Source organism: Dama dama, chromosome 6, assembly GCF_033118175.1.
Source record: "Dama dama isolate Ldn47 chromosome 6, ASM3311817v1, whole genome shotgun sequence".
Lineage (NCBI taxonomy): Eukaryota > Metazoa > Chordata > Mammalia > Artiodactyla > Cervidae > Dama > Dama dama.
Window position 1 is genome coordinate 23,995,503 of NC_083686.1, and position 25,363 is coordinate 24,020,865.

The 25,363-nt window shown below is 35.0% G+C and overlaps 1 protein-coding gene across 4 annotated transcripts in view; it reads left to right on the top strand.

Annotated features, from left to right (window-relative positions):
* The window catches only part of CNOT6L (CCR4-NOT transcription complex subunit 6 like), a 113,085-nt gene that overhangs the window by 67,624 nt on the left and 20,098 nt on the right, over positions 1-25,363 (top strand). For all 4 annotated transcript variants that reach the window (XM_061145736.1, XM_061145735.1, XM_061145737.1 and 1 more), the window contains exons 6-8: positions 10,306-10,374; positions 12,633-12,790; positions 15,255-15,409. In XM_061145736.1, coding sequence (XP_061001719.1) covers positions 10,306-10,374; positions 12,633-12,790; positions 15,255-15,409 — 382 coding nt within the window. The remainder of the gene's footprint in view (positions 1-10,305; positions 10,375-12,632; positions 12,791-15,254; positions 15,410-25,363) is intronic.

Genomic DNA, 25,363 nt, shown 5'->3' on the forward strand with positions numbered 1-25,363 from the left:
GTTCCATGTCCACTTCTAACTGTTGCTTCCTGACCTGCATACAGATTTCTTAAGAGGCAGGTCAGGTGGTCTGGTATTCCCATCTCTTTCAGAATTTTCCACAGTTTGTTGTGATGTACAGAGTCAAAGGCTTTGGCATAGTCAATGAAGCAGAAGTAGATATTTTTCTGGAAGTCTCTTGCTTTTTTGATAATCCAGCAGATGTTGGCAGTTTGATCTCTGGTTCCTCTGCCTTTTCTGAAACCAGCTTGAACATCTGGAAGTTCATGGTTCACGTACTGTTGAAGCCTGCCTTGGAGAATTTTGAGCATTACTTTATTAGTGTGTGAGATGAGTACAATTGTGTGGTAGTTTGAGCATTCTTTGGCATTGCCTTTCTTAGGGATTGGAATGAAAACTGACCTTTTCCAGTCCTGTGGCCACTGCTGAGTTTTCCAAATTTGCTGGCATATTGAGTGCAGCACTTTCATAGCATCATCTTTTAGGATTTGAAATAGTTCAACTGGAATTCCATCACCTCCACTAGCTTTGTTCGTAGTGATGCTTCCTAAGGTCCACTTGACTTCGCATTCCAGTATGTGTGTCTCTAGGTGAGTGATCACACCATCGTGGTTATCTGGGTCGTGAAGATCTTTTTTGTATAGTTCTTCTGTGTATTCTTGCCACCTCTTCTTAATATCTTCTGCTTCTGTTAGGCCCATACCATTTCTGTCCTTTATTGAACCCTTCTTTACATGAAATGTTCCTTGGTATCTCTAATTTTCTTGAAGAGATCTCTAATCTTTCCCATTCTGTTGTTTTCCTCTATTTCTTTGCATTGATCGCTGAGGAAGGCTTTCTTCTCTCTTCTTGCTATTCTTTGGAACTCGGCATTCAGATGGGTATATCTTTCCTTTTCTCCTTTGCTTTTCACTTTTCTTCTTTTCACCGCTATTTGTAAGGCCTCCTCATACAGCCATTTTACTTTTTTGAGTTTCTTTTTCTTGGGGATGGTCTTAATCCCTATCTCCTGTACAATGTCCTGAATCTCCGTCCATAGTTCATCAGGCACTCTATCAGATCTAATCCCTTGAATCTGTTTCTCACTTCCACTGTATAATCATAAGGGAATTGATTTAGGTCATACCTGAATGGTCTATTGGTTTTCCCTACTTTCTTCAATTTAAGTCTGAATTTGGCAATAAGGAGTTCATGGTCTGAGCCACAGTCAGCTCCTGGTCTTATTTTTCCTGACTGTATAGAGCTTCTCCATCTTTGGCTGCAAAGAATATAATCAGTCTGATTTCGGTATTGACCATTTGGTGATGTCCATGTGTGGAGTCTTCTTTTGTGTTGGAAGAGGGTGTTTGCTATGACCAGTGTGTTTTCTTAGCAGAACTCTGTTAGCCTTTATGCTGCTTCATTCTGTACTCCAAGGCCAAAATTGCCTGTTACTCCAGGTGTTTCTTGACTTCCTACTTTTGCATTCCAGTCCCCTATAATGAAAAGGACATCTTTTTGGGGTGTTTTTCTAGAAGGGCTTCTAGGTCTTCATAGAACCATTCAACTTCAGCTTCTTCAGCATACTGGTCTGGGCATAGACTCAGATTACTGTGATACTGAATGGTTTGCCTTGGAAACAAACAGAGATCATTCTGTTGTTTTTGAGATTGCATCCAAGTACTCCTTTTCGGACTCTAGCTGACCATGATAGCTACTCCAATTCTTCTAAGGGATTCTTGCCCACAGTAGTATATATAATGGTCATCTGAGTTAAATTCACCCATACCAGTCCATTTTAGTTTGTTGATTTCTAAAATGTTGACGTTCACTCTTGCCATCTCCTGTTTGACCACTTCCAATTTGCCTTGATTTTTACTTTTATTTGCATTTATTTTTTGCAGCCTCCCCCCGCCCCCGAACATAAGTTTTTGTTTCTTCAGTTTCTTTTAAGATATCTTTTTCTTCTGTGCAACCTCCTCTTTTGGTTTAGGAACAATGTTCATGTTCAGTTTAGTCGCTCAGTCGTGTCCGACTCTTTGCGACCCCATGGACCACAGCACGCCTGGCCTCCCTGTCCATCACCAACTCCTGGAGTCTACTCAGACTCATCTCCATTGAGTTGGTGATGCCATCCAACTATATCATCCTTTATTGTGCCCTTCTCCTCCTGCTTTCAATCTTTCCCAGCATCAGGGTCTTTTCACATGAGTCAGCCCTTCTCATCAGGTGGCCAAAATATTAGAGTTTCAGCTTCAACATCAGTCCTTCCAATGAACACTCAGGACTGATCTCCTTTAGGATGGACTGGTTGGATCTCTTTGCAGTTCAAGGGACTCTCAAGAGTCTTCTCCAACACCACAGTTCAAAAGCATCAATTCTTCGGCACTCAGCTTTCTTACAGTCCAACTCTCACATCCATACATGACTACTGGAAAAACCATAGCTTTGACTAGATGGACCTTTGTTGGCAAACTAATGTCTCTGCCTATTAATATGTTGTCTAGGTTGGTCATAACTTTCTTTTCAAGGAATGTTCGTTTTCAGTAAGGATCATATCAGTGCATCAAGGAGAGCTCATTTATGGGTTGATCCGACCATGAGCTCTGTAAGCCCTACATTGCATCTTGTGGGCTTTGTTCACCTGATTGTGCCTAATGACCAGAGAATCTATATCGAATTGCTTCCGTTCTGCATTACTCTCTGCATTTTTGAGCATGTGCAATAAAAATTCAGCACTCTTGTCTAGTGCTGACCCTCTGTCTAGCCCCACTCTTTGACCTGTGCACACCTACCAACTCCACCACTGTGATGACCGAATGGCACACATTGCTTCTTAAAGTGACATTCTTCAGATCCGTACTTGGTGGCTTTTTGAAAATTTATTTATCCTAATGGATACTGCTGATTTGTGGAGTACAGTTGAGGTTCGTATATGTATTGATATTGGCCATCTTGCTGAACACTTGCTGAATACTTATTCAACCAGTTTGCTCAACTCTTTTTAATCCTACTGCATTTTAGTGTCAATTTATGCAGTCATATCATCTGCAAGTAATACTTTATTTTTTCTAATTGTTATATCTTTTTTCTTTTTCTTACTTTATTACATTTCCTAAGACCAGTAAAATGCTAACTAAAAGTAATGATAATGGACATTATTGTCTAATTTAATAATTTATTAGCTTTTAATAATTTACAATTAAGTATGATGTTCACTGTGGTTTTTATATAGACAACTTAAATGAGAGTAAGGAAATTTTTTTCTGGTCCTAGTTTGCTAGGAGAGTCTCTTATTTTCTAATATGAATAAATACTGAGTTATTCAAATGCTTTTTTCTACTGAGGTGAATATATAATTTTTGTCCTTTATTCTTTTAATTTGGTAATTGCATTGATGGCTTCCCATATTACCACCTTTGTATTTCTGGGATAAGCCCAAGTAGATTGTAATATATTATTATCTTTTTTATATATTTCTATTTCCATTTGCTAATATTTTACTTAGGACTTTTTGTGTGTTTGAGTGAGACTGGCCAATGATTTTTCTTGTCAAGTTTTGATGTAAAGGTTATACTGGCCTCATGAAAGTTACTGGGGATTCATTTCCTCATTTCTGTTATTTGGATGAGTTTATTTAAGGTCGATTTTCTTTCTTAAATATTTGGTAGAATACATCTGAGCCTGAGGTTTCTTTGTAGGAAGTTTGAATTACTGATTTAATTTCTTTAATAACTATAGTGCTCTTCTGATTTTCCATTTTTCTTTCTGTCATTCTGAAAGTTTTGTTTTTTGGTAATTTGCATGTTTTATCTGAATCTACAAATTTGTTAGCATACAGTTGTTCAGATATCAGTATCTTTTATGATGTTTTAATGTCCATTTAATGTATCATGATATCTCTTTTCCATTCCAGATATGGTTGTTTGTGTTGCCTCTATTTATTTCATGAATAGTCTTGTCCAGGGATGTATCAATATTTTCTTTAACAAAAGAACCAATTTTTAGCTTTGTTGGTCATTCTACTATATAATTTTTTTCACAGTAATTTTTTATTTTTATTTTTTCCTTTCTTTTGCTTTCTTTGGGTTTCATTTGCTACTTTTTCCTTAACTTTTGTAACACCTGAATCATTCACTGATAGACTTCTCCCCCCTCTGATGTATTCATTAATGAATCTCCCTCTGACCATGACTGTTAGCTGCATCCTGCAAGTTTTAATTTGAATAATTTTTGTTATTGTTCATTTCATCATATTTTCTAGAAGCTCTCATTTCTTCTTTGATGAGTCACCTAGAAGTTTGTTTTTTATTTTTAGGGTTTTTTTCTAGTTTTTTTTTTGTCATTGATTCCTAGCATAATTCCATTGTGTTCAAAGAACATACTCTGATTCATTTAAATTCTTAAAATGTGTTGTATATAATATTACCCAGCACTTACTTAATTACTTTTTGTAAATGTTAAATATGTACTTAAAAAGAATGTGCATTCTGTAGTTGTTTGGCACAGCATTCTGTGTATATTAAAGTTTTATTAATTGTTTGACAGTGTTATATATACTTAATGATTACTTTTTTTTATTTACTACTGATAGAACTATATAAAAAATCTCCCACTTTGTAGATTTATTTCTTCTCGTAGTTCTTACAACTTCTAATTACATATATTAGGGCTGTCTTTTCATGGGTTTCACTTCTGTGGTTATTTGAAACTTTTGGCATTATGCGGTTCTTATTACTTTCATATTAATATAGCTACAAGAAAAAAATACAGCTTCATGAGTTCTATTTTGGTTAGAATTTCCATTTGTGTATCTTTTCCTGTTTTTCTTTGTTAAATCATTCTGTATCTTAGTAGTTTCTCCTGCCTTCTTACTTTGGATTTATTTCATTCTTTTTCCTGTTTGAAGTAAAAATGTATATTGTTGATTTGAAATCTTTCCTCTTTTTCAGTGTAAATATATAGTGCAACAGTATATAGTTTCCCTCTCAGAACTATTGTAGCTGCATTCCATTCATTTTGATATATTGTACTTTCATTTTCATTCTGTTCAATGTATCTTTAAAAATTTCCTTTGAGTCTTCCTCTTTGATTCATGGATTATTTAGAAATATGTTATTTAATTTCCTGTTGTCTGTTACTAACGTTTGGTTTCATTCCAGTTTGGGATCAGTTGGGTAACACTGTATTATTTCACATCTTTTAAATTTCTTGATGTTTGTTTTATTTCTGTCTTGGTGAATGTTCAATGAGTGCTTTAAAAAAGTATATATTCTGCAGTTTGTTGAGTGGAATGTATTATACATGTCGAGTAGATCATGTTGGTTGCTGCTGGTGGTTAATTCTTTTTTGTTTGTTTTGTTTTGTAATTTTCTATCTAGTAGTCTTACCAGATGTTGACATTATAGTGCTGAAATCGCCAACCACAGTTGTGAATTTGTCTATTCTTTCAGCTTTGTCAGTTTTGGCTTCATGTATTTTGAAGTTGTGTTATTTGTTGTATACTTACTTAGGATTGCTGCATCTTCTTGGTGATCTTTTTATCACTGTGTAATGACCTTCTTTGGAGAAGGAAATGGCAACCCACTTCAGTATTCTTGCCTGGAGAATCCCAAGGAGAGGAGCCTGGCAGGCTACACAGTCCATGGGGTCGCAAGAGTCGGACATGAATTAGGAACTAAAGAGAGAGAGTGACTTTGTTCCTAGTATCTTCTTTACTCTCAAGTCTGCTTTATCTCATATTAATATAATCACTCTGCCTTTTTTGTTTGTTTAATATTTACATCCTGTTAGTTTCAACTTCACTATGTTGTTGTATTTGAAGTGAGTTTCTTATATTGTGTATATTTTGAGTTACATGATATTTTTTTTTAATCTGTTCGACCAAGATTCCACTCATTTAGTTTGTGTATTTATTAGACCATTTACATTTAAAGTAAGAATTGATATGTAGAACTTGAAATCAGCCGTTTTATTTTTTGTAGTCTGTTTCCTTTGTTTCTCCTTTATCAGTCATTTCTTGGTTTCTTATGGGCTACTTAAAACGTTTTTTAGGATACCATCTTGTTTTATTTATGCTGCTTTAGAGTATACTGTCTTGTATAGTTTTCTTAATGATGACATTTTAGATATCACAATATACATACTTAGAATGGTCTATTGATAATAGTGTCTTCTAATTTTAAGCCAATTATTGATGCTCTACTTCTATTTGTGTTCCTTTGCCTTCTCCACTTTTAAACTATAACTGCCTCTAGCATGCCCTCTACTTACACTGAGTACCACATAGATGTTACAATTTTTGCCTCAGCCGTCAGATACTATACAAGAAGCTCATGCGGAGAAGGTTAATCTGTTATGTTTATCCTTTCACTCATTCCTTGTTCTTCCATTTTGATGTTCCATTTCTTCTACTGTTAACATTTTCTTTCTGTCTTAAGAGCTTCCTTTAGCCATTCTTTAAGGGCCAGTCTGCTAGCAACGAAGTCTTTTAGTTTTCCTTTGATAACATCTTTATTTTTCCTTGATTTATGAAGGAAAGTTCTGTTGGCCACAGAATTTGAGGTTGACAGTTTTCTTTTAGCACTTGAAAAAATATTGTGTCACTTCCTCTGGCACCATGGTTTTAGAAAGAAACCTATTGTTCCCTTTTAGGTAATGTCATTTTTCTGGTGTTTTTGAGATTCTTTGTCTTTAGTCTTTAGCAGTTTCATTATTATGTGATCGGTGTGGGTTTCTTTGGGTTTATTTTACTTGAAGTTTGTACATCTTCTTGAATGTGTATATTTATGTGGTTTGTTAAATTTGGGGATTTTTAGTCATTATCTCTTTAAATACTTTTTAAGTCTACATTCTGTCTCTTCTCTTTCTGAACTTTGATTTTATGAATCTTAGATCTTTTGAGGAACGCACAGGTTCCTCAAGCTTTGTTCTTTTTTTTTTTCCAGTTTTCTTTTTATTGTTCATATTGAGTAAATTCTCTTGATTTGTTCTCAAATTCAATAATGTTATGTTTGGTTATCTGTATTATTTTGCCCTGCCACTTCTATTGTGGGCTTCCCTGGTGGCTCAGCTGGTAGAGAAGCTGCCTGCAATGTGGGAGACCTGGGTTTGATCCCTGGATTGGGACAATTCCCTGAAGAAGGGAACGGCTACACACTCCAGTATGCTGGCCTGCAGAATTCCATGGACTGTATAGTCCATGGGGTTGCAAAAAGTCGACACAACTGAGCTACTTTCACTTTCCACTTTTTTTGCTGGGGTTTTCTATTTTTTCATCTGTTTCAAGAGAATTGGTAATTACTTTATGAAGCAGTTTTACGTTGACTGCTTTAAAATTTGTCAGATAATTTCAACAGCTGAATCACCTCTGTGTTATTGTCTGTTGGTAGTCTTTCCTCAAATAAATTGTGATTTTCTTAGTCTTTGGTATGACCAGTGATTTTCACTTGTGTCCTGGATATTTTTAATAGTATGTTAGGAAACTCATGACATTTTAAAAACCTCAGCAGCAGGCAGCTGCCCAGTTTAGGTTTAGCATGTGGGTTTTGTTGGCTCTTTAGGCTCAGCTGGCACCCTCACTGTGGGACACCAGGCCCAGTGCTGTTGATCACTGTGAGGTGTGGGAGATCACACTTCTCTTACCCCCTCCCCCAGTCCTCCTCCAGGTCTATTCCTCATGGCTTCAGGACTGTCTAGCATTTAGTGTGGCATGTATGGAAGATAAAAGTGGGAAAATTGTTTTAGATCACATTTTTAGGTATGATGTTGAAAGATGTTAACTGGTGTCTCTTCTGTTCATAATGAGAGTAGTCTTCAATTTTTATCTACATTCTGGTACTTGGCTAGGCCTATACAGATTTAGCTATTAAACAATCTATTTAATGGTTAGCTTATATAAATATAGTCCTATCCTTTGGAGTTTGAGTAAGCTCTGGGAGTTGGTGATGGACAGGGAAGCCTGGTGTGCTGCAGTCTATGGGGTCGCAAAGAGTTGGACATGACTGAGCGACTAAATTGACTGATCCTTTGTCAGATCATTGGCCATGCAGTTTTATCTTTGAAAAAAGTCAATGTTAAGTAAATATATGTCACACATGAATATATTATTCTCTTTGAAAGAAATATTAAAATTCTGGTTAAGACTAGAATTTCCTTTGACCACTGCCTTTAATTCCAGTCCCTTCTGTGTAAGTAAGCACACTTACAAGTTGGGTGTGTATCCTTATAGACATTTATATATAAAAATTAAACCAGTAGAAATTGTCTTGCATTGTATTACTTTGCATATATGTTTTAAATTTTTTCTAATAAAACATATCCTACTATAATATATTATTATCTAATTATTAATAAAATATATCTTATTATTATATATTTTCTACTTTTTCTTCACCCAGCAGAATTTCTTACATACCTTTCCACTTTAGCATGCATGTATCTTTTTTTTCTTTTAAACTATGGCATAGACTTCTGTGAAATGGATAAACATTTACCACTGCTTATGCTATTATAAACATTGGCATAATGAATACGTTTGCTGCTTTAAGCAGATAGGGCTGATCCCAAGAAATAGAATTGCTGGGTCACAGGGACATGAATGTTTTAAATTTTAAAAGATGATGCCCATTTGTCCATCCAGATAGCTGTACCAGTTTGTATTCCCACCAGTTGTATGTGCAAGTATCTATTTCATATCACCTCACCAACCCTGGATATTATTAAACTTAAATTTTTTTTTTGTCAACGTAGATAAATGCTATCTCATTTTTAAGTTTCTTCTGGTTACTGGTGAGATACAGTATCTTTTCCATGTTTTTGTTCTTCAATTATTTTGGGGGAATAGTATATGTTTTATTTACACTGTTAAATTGTGCTGTATTAAGATATGGGAAGCGTCAGAATGTTGACATCGCTTTGTTTTATTTTGATAATTTTCATGCTTTCTGAGTTTTTAACTATTTGCTAATAAGGATCCCAGCAGCTGAGGAGTTCTTTGTTTACTCTCCATTATATTTATATAATGAGCTTCTGTTTTAGAGAGAGTTGCCATAGTTCTGGCACGGCACTCCTAGGAGGCATGGTTATTTTCCAGGATTCAGTGTGTTGAACCAGCTGGATGGTTTGTTATCTTATGATGACCTTCATTACTTTCCTGGCAAGATACGGACTATGCAAAATAACATTCATTTCACTTTGTGAACAGTATGGCTGCTAAAAGAGGCATCCTTTAGCTAGACTTTTGGAACACTAAAATGGTTAGTAAAATGACACTTTTTTAAAAGATCTTGGATACTTGGTTCAAAATTTCTGTGGCTGGGTGATGATGGAGTGTTTCTGCTTAAATGAAATACATTTCTTAGCCACTAATTCGCTGGGTAAATCTGCAAACTTGAATCAAACTGTCCTGTAATTGCAATTGTGTTTAAAAGGGAGAAGAAAAAAGAGGTAGTTAAATCTTAACTTAGTGCATTTTCTTTCATCTGATAGTTTGGTAGAATTTAGTTCCATAATATTGACAGTCATATCTGAGCAATTAATGTTTAACCAGTGCCTTCCTTTTTTCTATATGTACAATGCCATTCTAATCTCTGGCTTTGTATCAGCATTATAAAAGATTAAAATTAGGAAATGAAAGCCCTATTAGAAAATTCAGTAGTTTTTATTATACATGCATGTTTGTTTTTTTCTGTTTTAAAAATATTTGAGTAATTTTGTTCATCAGTGTGTTGAAACTTCACGTAGCTTTCATTTTCCTGCTGGGAACAAGACTGAGTACAGTTTACGTGTATAATTAAGACATAAGCCTCTTACTTAAGGATTTAAATAGGTACTTTTTAAAATAAATAGCTTGAAAGTATAAATGCCATTAATGAGTTTCTTCGTGTCCTTTTCAGATGTTAGTTTCACGTTTTCTGCATAACTCTTCATCAACTTCCTTCAGCTTTTAAATCTTCATTATATTTCAGTACTAGATTTTTAAGACCATATGGATTTCCCAGGTGGCACTAGTGGTAAAGAACCCACTGCAGTGCAGGAGACATAAGAGACAACGGTTCAGTCCCTGGGTCAGGAACGTCCCTGGAGGAGGGCCTGGCAACCCACTTCAGTATTCTTGCCTGGAGAATCCCATGGACAGAGGAGCCTGGTGGGCTACTGTCCATGGGGTCACAAAGAATTGGGAGGACTGATGTGACTTCGCACATACACACATGGGCTGTTATAGCTGAAGAGAAAACAGAAGCTGATTTGACATTATAAATTAATAAATAATACTGATTTTAGAAATATAGGAAATTACATTTTTAAAAAAAATTTTTTTTCCAGTTCATCCAGAGCAGCTTCCTCCGAGGCCATGGATTACATTAAAAGAACGAGACCAAATTCTGCCATCAGGTAAAATAGTTTCTCTTATTCTTTCTTGACTTTTTTCAGATACATTTGAAATGCCATTTGGGCTTTATGATGAAATTAACCTTCAAATTAGGCCTTCATTTTACCTCCCCTGAGTAGATGAGTTTAGAAATACTGATGGGTAGAGTTAAAGTCCTCCCTAAGACTTAAGGACAAGAATCTCGTATCTTTCACAATGATGGGGCTCTTGGTTTGAAAATTACTTATTGTAATAGAGCTTTCCAAATGGCATCTTCACATAAGGTTTGGTGATTTAAGAAAAATGAGGAGTAATGAATTTTCTTCTGAAAAATTTTAAACTACTTAGATTTATCTTTCTTTAGTGGGTAGACTAATAACCCTTGTAGAGGGATAATTTAGACTGAGTCAAATTTACTATATTGGAAACAGAATATGATACCAGGCCAGGGGTATAGAAATGGTATGGGGTGAAGATTTGAGCAGTTTAATTATATGATTCAGCATTTCTTGAACTGCAGTAAATGTAGAAAATATAAACCTTTATCTTTTTGTGCAGACCAATGATAATTTGACATTTATAGGGCTTCTTTCTGTTTATTATACATTTTATAATTCGGATTTCTGCTTAAAATAAGTTGTTATTAATATTCCTCTTACAAGTAATAATTTTTATGATACCTAATTTTATTTTGAAGATGAAAATTTTACTGTTATAATGTGAAGTAACCAAATGCTGATACTTAATTTTAGGGATGTTCAATTGTTAAAAGGGTGATTTATAGCCCCAAAACTATAATGGTAATTAAACTATGTAAGAATTAATCCTAGATGGTGAAAGAGGTACCAGTATACATAATGACCACCAGTCAGATCCCCAGGAGGCCTCTGAACTAAGTTTCTCATAATATCTTCCCATCATCTGACTCTTGAGTCAACTTCAGTTGAGCGCTACTTCATTTCTTGTATTCCTTACCGTTTATTAAGTATTTGATTCTCACCCATGTCTGCCCATTGTGATTACCTGGGACGCTTTTTAAAAATATTAATGCCCAAATCCTAACATACTAAATTAGTCTGGAGTGATCAACATTTTTTTTTTTTAAAGTTCTATAACGTGATTCTAATGGATAGCTAGGATATAGAATTAGTGATAGAAATCAGGGATCTTCAAACTGGTGTGCTTGTGCATAGAATCACCTTAGGATTTTGTTAAATTGCAGATTCCAGTTCAGTAAGTCTTTGTGAAGCCAGAAAGTTATGCATTTCTGAGTTACAAGGTGATAGCCGATGCTGCTGGCTCCTAGAGCACACTTTTGAGTAGCAGGGGATACAAGCTGTGTTTTCCTGTTAGTTTACTTGTAGTCCTTTTACTGGCTTCCTTGGTGGCTCAGTGGTAAAGAACCCACCTGCCAATGCAGGAGATGCGGGTTCGATCCATGGGACAGGACGATCTTCTGGAGTAGGAAATGGCAACCCACTGCAGTATTCTTGCCTGGGAAATCCCATGGACAGAGGAGCTTGGCAGGCTACAGTCCATGAGGTCACAAAGAGTCGGACATGACTTAGCAACTGAGCGTGCACACAGTCCTTTTACAGTTCAAGGGAATTTTAAAATGAGAATTTAATTTTAAAAATGAGCGTTTGATTTGGTTAAAAAGGTTTCTCTTATAACTAAACTTTGTTAGTCTGTGTTCTTCTGGCTCAGAGCAGTGAGAGAAGTAAGAGACTCAAAAAAGTACTAACTGTGAATATTTTGTTAATGAAAGGTAATGAAAGCCTTTTAAAGAGAAGAAAATTAAAATTTACTTTTGTAATTTACTTTTATTCCATTTATAGAGGAAAGTTTTGCTCAGCAAATTATGTGTAAAAATTGATTTAAAATTAGATTATTTTTGGCTACACCGCATGACTGGCAGGATCTTGGTTACCTGACCAAGGATTGAACCTGTGTTCCCAACAGTGGAAGTGCAGAGTCCTAACCACTGAGCTACCAGGGAATTCCCTAAAACTTGAATTTTTATTTATTAAAATATCCTTTTAAAAAATCTCAAATATGAGCTGTAAGTCTGATTCTGGTAAAAGAACTTTGGTATGGTGGATGGACCCTGGTGAAGTTTTTATATAGTTTAACAGAATCTTGCCCACAGTGTTTCACAGTGGTGATATTTGAGTTATGTTTGTGTGGCATGTATGATCGTGTAGGTGTACATGTGATATTGCTTTAGAAAAGGTTGCCTAATTTTCTCCCTTTTGTCTTGTTTTTTTCTCCCACTTCTTAGCATCATTCACGGTTATGTGTTACAATGTGTTATGTGATAAATATGCCACCCGGCAGCTATATGGCTATTGCCCATCCTGGGCATTAAACTGGGAATACAGGAAAAAGGGAATTATGGAAGAAATTGTTAACTGTGACGCAGATATCATTAGTCTTCAGGTAACACTATAGAGATTGAATTGTCTGTAACTTAAAGGTGAATCTAAAAATTACAAAAGATCTTACTTTTGGGAGAGATTCTGTGTTTGAAGGAAAACCCAAAGGAATTATTTTCTTAAATATTTCCACAGTGAAATGGTTTTGTATAAGCTATAAACTTATACTCATTTACTGTTTTCTTAAGTGAAAATAATTTCACCACATTATTCATGTTAATTTGTGTTATGAACAAATCATTGGTATTGCCGAAAGAGAAAACTACTGAAGATTGAATCTTAAAGAAATATAAATTTAACTTATAATGGGATCTGTAAAACAAAATTACTTGTCTACTATTGTTCCTCAATGATAAACATATAATAATATTGTACTATAAATCATGCATTTTTGCCTTATTTTTAAAAGCAACCTCAGAAATTTAGATACTTTATTGAATTTAATTGATTAAAGCACCTTTTGATTAAAATATGTGTTTTACTGCTTTTCAATCCTCAGCTAATGAATGGCCAAGAAAGTTTACAGATAGTTTTTAGTACTTCTTTTCTTAGCAGTTTTCAAGGCATATTAAAGGCTTTAAGGTATTTTAAAATTTTAAGTGTCATAATTTCACACCTCCTTTTCTGTATAGCTTAAGAATAAAGTCATTACTTTTATAATAAATTTTTTTGTGTTAGAGTAGCTTTATTATTTACTTATATTTGTGTTATTATCCATGATTCATTTGACTCTGGAAAATAAGAAAGTAGTAGAAGTCTTGAAAAGTTAAATTTTCTTTTAAACACTGAGAACTGATACAAAATGAGGGGAGGAGGAAGCAAATATGGGCTTACCAGGTGGCACTGGTGGTAAAGAACCCGAATGCCAGTGCAGGAGACATGAGACACGGGTTCGATCTGTGGGTCAGGAAGGTCCCCTGGAGGAGGGAGTGGCAACCTACTCCAGTATTCTTGCCTGGAGAATGCTGTGGACAGAGGAGCCTGGTGGGCTACAGTCCATAGGGTTGCAAAGAGTCTGACACAACTGAAGCTACTTAGCAAATATGGAGACAAATAAGCATAGGCTTATGTTATTTAATTTTCCTCCTTTGATTCAGTATTTATAGTAATAACAGCCTCACACTCTTCCTTAGTAAGTAAAGTATAGTATGAAGCATGTGAAAGTGAAGTCGCTCAGTCGTGTCCAACTCTTTGCCACCCCGTGGACTGTAGCCTGCCAGGCTCCTCTGTCCATGGGATTCTCCAGGCAAGAATACTGGAGTGGGTTACCATTTCCTTCTCCAGGGGATTTTCCCAACCCAGGGACTAAACCCGGGTCTCTCCCGCATTGGAGGCAGACACTTTAACCTCTGAGCCAAGAAGCATCATAATTTTAAAAATGTTATTATAAAAGTAACACTATGTTATAAAGTGTTCATTCCAGAGAAGTTGGAAATATGAAAAGAATATAAATAATAATAGAATAAAACATCTGATCCTGTACCCCAAAAAAAGTTGCTTAAACTACCAGGGTTAAAATTTCTGGAGTATTTATTATATTCTTTTTAAAGCATTCACTTGCCTATTTATTTACAGGTATGTTTTCAAAATAGAGATCACACTATTAATGTATTTTGTTTCTTGCTTATTACATTTAATATACATTTTCTGCATTACTAAAATTTCTCAAAGCCAATTGTATGAATACATACTAATTGATTTAGCATTTTCCCTGCTGTTGGACATTAAGGCTGTTTGTTTTCATTGTTACAATATCATGTTGTTATAAACATTAGCACACATAAATCATTATCTTCACACTTGATTATTTCATTTGGAAAGATTTCTTAAAAGTATATTATGGGTCAAGTAATAAATTAGTCTTAACTTAAAGTGCCAAATTAACACAGACCATTGGATTATTGGTATTCAGGTAACTAAAAATTCCTTTAAGTAGGATTTTTGTTGATCTTAAACTTCTCAGTTTTGACTATTATTCCTTTCCACCACAGTTGAGAAATACAAAATATTTTTTTAATTACCTCCTAATATAAAATTTTCAAGTTCCCTACTGCTTAATCTGTAATATGACCAACTTTCATATTTTGTATTTCAATTTTGTTCAGTTACCAGTTGAGGAAGTGAAGTACAGTAGTGGTTGTTCAGTCACTAAGTCGTGTCCCACTCTTTGTGGCTGCATGAACTGCAGTATGTCAGGCTTCTCTGATGAACTCTAAATTGGAAGTCAGGAGATTTGGGACCAACTAACTACCTGTGTAAACCTGAGAAAATCATGTTATTTTTTTATTCTTTTAGACTTTACAGAGCTGCCATTGTCAAATGGTAGCTGCTATCAATAAGGTAAGGTAGTTAGGTAATGTTTGTTAAATGAAGTATTCTAACTTAGTCACAATTTACTCACAGTGTTGCACAGTTTTACGTCTTAGTTTTCCTCTGTCATGTTGGTGATAATGTATCTTCCATCTCAGGAAGTGGAAACAGAGCAATACTTCACTCTCTTTCTGCCAGCATTGAAGGAGCGTGGATATGATGGATTTTTTTCTCCAAAGTCACGTGCCAAAATCATGTCTGAGCAGGAGAGAAAGCATGTGGACGGTTGTGCAATATTCTTCAAAACAGAAAAGTGAGTTGCAGAAACAAAGCATAATTTCTTCAATTACCACACATTTGAAATTGTCTTTGGTTTGACCCTAAAGTAGACAAAAAGCTGAAAAACAGGTAATATAAAAATTAAAACTATTGGTAAGATTTTATTTCTTAGGCTGTGTATTGGAAATTAGAATGTTTATCATATTTTTTATGCTTTTTTGCCAAGTTGCACTAAAAATATTAAAAGTATATACTTAAATATGATATTACCATAATTATATATATATTTCCATGAAATAAAATATTAGTTTTGGTGTAAAAAAGAAAGTAGTACCCTTTAAGATTAGAACTAAGTGATCTGAAGTTTCTTTTAGTGATTTTTTTCATTTGTTATCATGTCTGACTCTTTGCGACCCCATATACTACAGCATGCCAGGCTTCCCTGTCCTTCACTATCTTCTGGAATTTGCTCAAACTCATGTCCATTGAGTCAGTGATGCCATCCAACCATCTCATCTGTCACCTCACCCACTTCTCCTCCTGCCCTCAGTCTTTCCCAGCATCAGGGTCTTTTCCAGTGAATCAGCTCTTAGCATCAGGTGGCCAAGTACTGGAGCTTCAGCTTCAGCATCAGTCCTTCCAATTAATATTCAGGGTTGATTTCCTTTACGATTGACTGGTTTGATCTCCTTGCAGTCCAGGGGACTCTCAAAGAGTCTTCTCCAGCACCACAATTCAAAAGCATCAATTCTCTAGCGCTCAGCCTTCTTTATGGTTCAACTGTCACATCCATACATGACTACTGGAAAAACCATAGCTTTGACTAGAAGGACCTTTGTCAGCGAAGTGATGTCTCTGCTTTTTAATGCACTGTTTAGGTTTATTATAGCGTTTTTCCAAGGAGCAAAGCATCTTTTAATTTCATGGCTGCAGTCACCATCCTCAGTGATTTTTGGAGCCTAATAAAATAAAATCTGTCACTTCTGCCACTTCTTCCCCTTCTCTTTGCCGTGAAGTGATGGGACCGGATGCCATGATCTTAGTTTTTTGAATATTGAGTTTTAAGCCAGCTTTTAGTTGGCCCTTTTCATAATCATTCTTTTTTTTTTTTTATCAACTTTTCACCTTTTCCAGTTAATACTGTGTATGTTTATTTCTCATCTTATGAAAAGTCACTCAGTTGTGTCCAACTCTAAGGACCTTATGGACTGCAGCCTGCCAGGCTCCTCTGTCCATGGAATTCTGCAGGCAAGAATACTGCAGTGGGTAATTGTTCCCTTCTCCAGGGGATCTTCCCAACCCAGGGATTGAACCTGGGTCTCCTGCATTGCAAGTGGATTCTTTACTGTCTGAGCAGGGAAGCTTAGTCGCTTATTCACTAAATGTTTACTGAGCATTTGCTTTATGACGAGTGCTGTGCTAGTCACTATAGAACCAAAAATACATGGTTTCTGATCCCACTCAGAGCTCCAGTAGGAAAAGGAAGGAGTAAATACACAGTATAGTATGATCTATATGTGTTAGAGATATTCCTGGATAGATAAGGGAAGGCGAAGAGAATCACAGAGCTTATAGAGGTAGGGAGTTAAAGGATTGATTGAGACAAAACAGTGGAAAGTGGTCATGACCTGAAATGGAAAACAGAAAACATGACCTTTTTGTTTTTTCAGGGCTATAATGTAGTTGATGAAAGTACAGTCAAAGATAAACCTATTATGACTGCTTATTAAAATATATGAACAATCTTGTGGAGGCCTCTGTGCTTTAATATTCTTGAGTTTAAAATGGAAAAAAGTATATATTCAGAGGTAGTTACAAGAATTAAATGAGATAATGAATGGAGAGGTACTTTTTAAATCATTAAGTGTCCCAGAAATATTTTTATTATTGTCATATTTCTCTTTCTGTAATCCTTTGCAATTTTAGTATTTCTCTCTTACTAGGTTTATGATGCTGTGTGTGCATTGAATTTAGGAATTGCATTTCTGACTTGAGGGTTAAGAACCATAACAAGCTTAGAAGGCTATGTCTGTCTCTTTTTCTTTTTTTGGTTTGGAATTATGAAGAGTTATTATATTACTCTCTGTGTCATTCTTTTATTTATTTATTATTTTATTGAAATATAGTTGATTTACAATGTGTTAATTTCTGCTGTACAGTAAAGTGATTCCATTAAATATATATATATATACATTCCTTTTTAATATTCTTTTTCATTGTGGTTTATCACAAGATACTGAATATAGTTCCCTGTACTATACAGTAGGACCTTATTGTTTATCCATTAGTTTGCATCTGCTAACCCCAAACTCCCAGTCCATCCACCCTCCACCTCCCCTCCCTTTTCCCCTTGGCAACCACAAATCTGTTCCCTGTGTCTAAAGGTCTGTTTCTGTTTCCTAGATAGGTTTGTTTTTGTCATATTTTAGATGCCACATATAAGTGTTACCATACGTTATTTTTCATTTTCTTTTTGACTGATTTGACTTAGTGTGATGAGGTCTGAATCCGTCCATATTGCTGCAAATGGCCTTATTTCATAGAAGGCTATCTTTTGAATAGCTGGCTGAGTGACTAGATGGTTAGAGGCAGATTCTTTTGGTTATCATCTTGAGGAAAAGAGAGAAGTATATTTTTGCCTCATAACGGCTGCCAGTTTTACAGTGGAAAATTTGAAAGCACCTCCAGCCTTCAGAAGACTGAAATGTATGGAGTAAGATAGAGGTGGTATTATATAGTTAATAACTTAGGTTTGATACATTAGATAGGAAATCATCTACTAATAGAATAGGCACATAAACACTTGTGACTATTTTCCTGTTATAACAAAGCATTTCAATGTTTTTATTAATGTAGGCCTATTTATTACCAGCATGACTTGTTATTTTAATAGATTCTTTTCATTTGTTTAATAATTAGTACACAGCCCTGTAGTATTTGAGGTCAGAATATGCTATATACTCTTCTAGTAGGTTGATGTGATATCTTTTTTTTTCTTTTTTACAAATTTTAGCATAACAATAGCCATTACTTTGTAGTATTTGCATGTCAGCCTTTTTCTTTTATTCACACTGATTATCTTAATTTTTAAAGCAGTCCTCAGAGTTAGGAGTACAACTGTTTCCTCATTCTTACAGATGGGGAAGCCAAGACATGGAGAGTACCTGGCTTCACAGTCTGTGCGTTTAACCACCGTGCTGAACGGAGCCTTTAGACTTCTTTTATGTGTATACAACTTGTATATATATATATTTTTATTGAAATATAGTTGATTTACAGTGTTGTGTTAGTTTTAGGTCTGTAGCAGAGTGATTCTGTTTTACATATATATATTCTTTTTCAAATTCTTTTCTCATGTTGGTGATTAGAAAATATTGAGTATAGTTCCCTGTGCTATATACTAGGTCCTTGTTGTTTAGACTTATTTCTGCTTCTGATATCACTTGTAGAAGGTTATCTCATTTGGAAAAATTACCTTGAATTTCATATTTGTTACCTGTATTCACACACAAATTTCCTTGAAACATCATAATTTAAAAAAAATTACTGTGATGAGATGTGACATCAGCTCATTTTTCCATTTGCCATTGTTTCTTTCTGAACGATGATATTATCATTTTTCATTCCTTTCACAGTTTTGAGAGGGAAATCTAAAATGCCTTGATAGTTTATTAGAGGTAATTAAGATTTTGAACTAACAGTTACAACTGTTATTTAGGAAACTTTAGACAACCGACTATTTGAAAACAGACTTGAATTATTTAAAATGCTGTGAATTTTTTTCACTTTGAAATATTTTGTAAAACACACATATGCATATGGGCATGTATTTTGTCTCTCTGTGTGTGTTTGGAAAACTTACTATAGGTAAATTTTTGAAAGTCAAAAAGTTTCTCTTTGCCATATTTTGTCCTATAGACTAAACAGTTAGTAGAAATGGAGTCTTGGAGCCCAGTGCACGATTTGAAGAAATCGAAAATGTCGAAAAATGGAGCTGAAACCAGACCTAGATACTAGACATACTTGCTGTTCCTGAGGTTAGCTGTTCTGATCTAATCATACTTTGCTTCAAATCAGTGAGAAAGGGAAAGATGAAAACAGCAGTTTTAGAACAGTGTGACCATTAATTACACTGTGACGAGGCAGTCTCTTCAATAGGATTGGCAACTAGGTTGTCATGGTGCTTAGTCCTTGTATTGCCTCTGCTCTCTGTCTCAGAGACACCAGGTAAGACCAGGTCCTTGTTTTGCCTTCCATTTTATGACAGGTTGTTTTGTGGTTGAGAAGAGGGCATTCATTTGTAGATTATATAGTATTGTCCCAAAATAACCTATTCTGATAATCCTGTCTTACTAGTTTCTCAGTTACTAATTTTGTCTGTCATAGGTGGTGGTTGCATTTAGAACTTTAAAATCGGAGGTTGTGATTTCTAGTTTCCAGTGTTAGCTTTCCCATTTATTTAATCTGGAACATTGCTTTATGCCAGTTTTGTTACCTTTCCAGTGTGAATGTTAATAATAACTGTTCTGCCTGACTTCAGAGGTTTTTTATGGGGCTAAAATGACCAAAAATGTGAAAATGCTTTCAGTGGTTAAAAGAGTTGTACAAATATATCTAGAATGGTGAATATCCACTTTTCTTCCCTATTTATCTCACTCTCTAAGCTTACCTTTTCTAGCAGATTATTTTTTGGAACTCCCATGATTACTTGAAAGGACCCAAGAACACATTTTATAGCATCTTATACTGCATATACAATAAAAATTTCTATTTGGTTTAGGTTTAAGAGTGAGTTTAATGTGATTAGAAAGGGTCATGGTTCACAGAAAGGAGAAGCAGAGTAGAAATTATTTGGTTGAGGTGAGAGGAGAGAAAGTAAGAAGTATTGTTCTAAAGTAGTATGGAATAGAATATGGGTAAACTGTTTCTTACTGTATTATAGATGTATTATAATTATAAATATAGTATAAAATAAACACAGAAACAAGATGAGTTGTAGGAGGTTATCTAGCTATAGTAGTGCTGGAAATCTTATTTTCTAAAAGCAGAGTCCCTGAAAAGTTCTTATGGCCCAAGAAGCATATCTATGCCCTTATTTAATTCTCACTGGAAAAAAGGAATTTTCTGTGGTTCCTCAGTTCTCAGCTATCTCTTTGATTCTTCAACTGTTGGTGAAACTGAAATAAGAAGATTGCGAGTATCACTCTGACCATTTCTGTATCTCTAAGCACTAAAAAGGAGAGTGTTCGGTTATAATGACATGTGCTCTGTTTAGGAAAACTGATTTTATTTTCCTGAACTTTTTGAAACCAAAGACATTAGAAACTAGATACCTCAAGAAGATTGGGATGTTTAAGTCAGAAATAGGGCAATACAGTAATAAATCATACCAATGAAGAAGAAAACTGAAGGGGTAATTTGAGGCAGTTAATGAACCAGTTAATTGTTCAGGATTCATTTTAAAAGAAGTGTTTTTTCCCCCCAATAAAAAACTCAATAACCAAGCATGTATTAAAGAAAAAAAAAGAGCTTATGAACCTGTCTTCTTTGCCATGAAAATTAAGAAAAAAGGGAAAATTGGATCAATGTGCTAAGGCAACAAGGAGAATATTTTAAATAACATCTGCACTATACCCATGTGCATTGTGCAGTCACTAATTAATGATCAAGGAAAAAAAACTAGTCTTGCAAGCTCTATTTTACTTTCATGGTCTCTATTGAAGAGAATTGTTTTCAAACTGAAAAGACTAAGACGAGGTAAGGAGGAGATTGGGAAACCAAGAAGAGGAGCTTGGGAAGCCAGGCAAATCACTAAACTGCCTTAACTAGTTAGGTTTCCAAATCAATATAATTATATCCCATGGTATTAAAATATCTTGCCAAAGTATGATTAGAGAAGTAGATGGCATGAGTCATTTATAGTGAGCATTGGCGTATAGGAGCAGTTGTAGTATATTGGAGACAAATAAACCACCTCATTTGCAAGCCTCAGTTTTCCTCATCTTTTTAGTGGTAATGAGCATTGGTTTGACCAAAAAGTTTGGTTTTTTCCACAAGATATTACTCGAATGAACTTTTTGGCCGTAGTATTGTCTGTCACAATTTGAGTTCTCGAGAAACAAGACTCCCAAGTTAGTTTGGTGTTCAGGAGTTTATTAGGGATCAAAAGCTGTGGCAAGGAAGGGGGGAAAGAAGAATTGAGCATAGAGAATAGAAATGTGTTGCACATCAGACAGCCTCAGTTGGCCCCACCTGTAGCTTTGGACCTGAAATGGCCTGTGAGAGTTAATCCAGGAGGAACCAAAATCCCCAGACCTTTATCTTTTGCTTTTGATCTGTTATGTGCCACTCCCAGAAATACTTGGACTTTAGTGAGGCAGCCCTCCCAACTGGAGCAGTTCCTGAAGGACTGATGAGGCATCCAAGCAGCATCTCTTCATGTCCACACTTTGCAAAGTTTTAACAAAATTTTAGGACTAATAATATGAAGTAATTTCACAGGTCTTGATACAGAGTATATCCTCAATAATAGATGGCTTATTATTGTTTTAAATTTGTTCTGCACTATTCAGAATTTTGATTATATAAGAGAAGACATATGCATACATATAAGATTTATAAAAAACCAAAAAGCTGGCAAGGATATTTTCATCTTTTGGAAAACTAGAATGTTGTTTCAAAGTGCCCTTAATATCTGATGGGTGAACTAATGAGCAGAAATAGAAATGATACTCAACAGGAATAAAATCTGCAATTCTTCAATTATTAAAAGAAAGAGGAAGAGAGAAAATTATTTGAGATCACAGAAAAATGTTTATATGCAAAACAACTTATTACTACACTAATGAATCTATTACTATAATCTCATTAATTATCATAGCTCATATCAGAAATACCTTAAATGCCTAACAGAATAGTTTAATCATGGTGAAATTATTTAGTGGACTATAATGCAACCATAAAAATTGATTGTTGAAGCAAATATATATATATATATATGTATATATATATATATTTAATTGTGGGATAATTGCTTTACAGAAGTTTGTGGTTTTTCTGTCATACATCAACAGGAATCAGCCATAGATATACCCAGGTCCCCTCCCTCCTGGACCTCTCTCCCATCTCCCTCCCATCCCGCTCTTCAGCCTGTCACAGAGCCCCTGTTTGAGTTCCCTGAGTCACACAGCAAATTCCCATTGGCTCTCTGTTTTATGTATGGTATTGTAAATTTCCATGTTACTCTCTCCACACATCTCATCTTCTCCCTCCTCTCCTGCCGCCATGTCCATAGGTCTGTTTTCTATGTCTGTTTCTCTGTTTCTCCATTGCTGCCCCAGAAATAAATTCATCAGTGCCATCTTTTTAGATTCCATATATATGTGTCAGTATGCAATATTTATCTTTCTCTTTCTGACTTGCTTCACTCTGTATAGTAGGCTCTGGGTTCATCCACCTCATTAGAACTGACTCAAATGTGTTCCTTTTTATGGTTGAGTAGTATTCAATTGTATTTATGTACCACAGCTGCTTTATCCATTCATCTGTTGATGGACATCTAGGTTGTTTCCATGTTCCAGCTATTGTAAATAGTGCTGCAGTGAACTTTGGGGTACATGTGTCTTTTTCAGTTTTGGTTTCCTCAGAGTATATGCCTAGGAGTGGGTTTGTTGGGTCATATGGTGATTTTATTCCTGGCTTTTTAAGGAATCCCCATACCATCTTCATTGTGGCTGTATCAGTTTGTGTTCCCTTTTCACCACACCCTCTCCAGCATTTATTGTTTGTAGACTTTTTGATGATGGCCATTCTGACCCGTGTGAGGTGATATCTCATTGTAGTTTTGATTTGCATTTCTCTTAAAATGAGTGATGTTGAGCATCTTTTCATGTGTTTGTTAGCCATCTGTATGTCTTCTTTGGAGAAATGTCTGTTTAGGTCTTTTCCCTATTTTTTGATTGGGTTGTTTGTTTTTCTGGCAATGAATTGTATGAGCTGCTTATATATTTTGGAAATTAATCCTTTGTTGTTTCATTTGATATTATTTTCTCCCATTCTGAGGGCTGTCTTTTCACCTTGCTTATAGCTTCCTTTGCTGTGCAAAAGCTTTTAAGTTTAATCAGGTCACACTTGTTTATGTTTGTTTTTCTTTCCCTTACTCTAGGAGGTGGGTCATAGATGATCTTGCTTTGATTTATGTCATTGAGTGTTCTGCATATGTTTTCCTTTAAGAGTTTTATAGTTTCTGGTCTTACATTTAGGTCCTTAATCCACTTTGAGTTTATCTTTGTCTATGGCATTAGGAGCTGTTCTAATTTCATTTTTTTACATGTAGCTGTCCAGTTTTCCCAGCACCCCTTATTGAAGAGGCTGTCTTTGCTCCATTGTATATTCTTGCCTCCTTTGTTAAAAAGAAGGTACCCATAGGTGCGTGGGTTTATCTCTTGGTTCTCTGTCTTGTTCCATTGGCTTATATTTCTGTTTTTGTGCCAGTACCATACTGTCTTGATGACTGTAGCTTTATAGTATGGTCTGAAGTCAGGAAGCTTGTTTCCTCCAGCTCCATTCTTCTTTCTCAAGACTGCTTTGGCTGTTCAGGGTCTTTTTGTGTTTCCATATGAACTGTGAAACTTTTGTTCTAGTTCTGTGAAAAATGCGATTGGCAATATGATAGGGCTCACATTGAATCTGTAGATTGCCTTTGGTAGTATAGTCATTTTCACAATATTGATTCTTCCTTCCCAGAAACATAGAATATCTCTGCATCTGTTTATGTTGTCTTTGATTTCTTTCATGAGTGTCTTATAATTTTCCAGATACAGGTCTTTTGTCTCCTTAAGTAGGTTTATTCCTAGATATTTTATTCTTTTTGTTGCAATGGTGTATGGGATTGATTCCTTAATTTCTCTTTCTGATTTTTCATTGTTAGTATATAGAAATGCAAGTGACTTCTGTGTATTGATCTTATATCCTGCAACTTTGCTGAATTTACTGGTTAGCTCTAGTAATTTTCTAATAGTTTCTTCTGGATTTTCTATGTATACTATCATGTCATTTGCAAACAGTGAGAGTTTTACTTCTTTTCCGATCTGTATTCCTTTTATTTCTTTTTATTCTCTAATTGCCATAGCGAGGACTTTGAAAACTCTGTTGAGTAATAGTGGTTGTGGACACCCTTTTCTTGTTCCTAATCTTAGAGGGAATGAAGCATATGGTATTTTATAGGGAAATGTCCCTGTCTATATTAGAGTACTACTTAGAGTATTATTAATAAGTAAAACTTCAAGTATTATTCTAATTGTGTAAAAAATGCACACACATGCTTGAGAGAAAAGTCTGGGGAAATACGTTGAGATGTTGATGGGGGTGTTGGGTTGCAAGTGACTTGACTTTTTCTTTATTTTTTCTCATTTCCCAATCTCTATATGTTACTTAATAAAATAATTTTTTTTATTTTTTATTTTTATTTCACTTTTTTATTTTTAAGCATCTATAAATACAGAACTGAAGAGACCTGGTTTAAGAACTAAAATAACAAAAAGTTGTGGAGATATATTATTACTTATTTAGCTTAAAATTAATATGGCTTTTCCAAAAATACATTTTCAGTTTTTATTAACAAAAATTAGTCCAAAATGAAGAAGATAGTAGTTCATTTATCTCCAGTTCTAGGTACTGCACCTTTGAGTTTAAACTTGAGTTTTTCAAATAAACAGCTGTTTTACACCATATATCATGCAAAGAATTGATTTCTTTTCTGGAGAAGACTTGGGAATTATATTTAAAGTAGTGTCAAATGGAAAAGAAATTCTGTGTTCCTTTAAAGAAATGGTCTAGATTTATGTTTGATTGAAGAAAGATACAGGGAAACACATTTTAGTAAAGACAGTTCTATAATTAGATAGTCTCACTCCACCACCCCTACCAAATAATATCCTGACTCTGGTAGAAGAAAAATATTACAGTATTAAGCTGTTAAACAGAAATT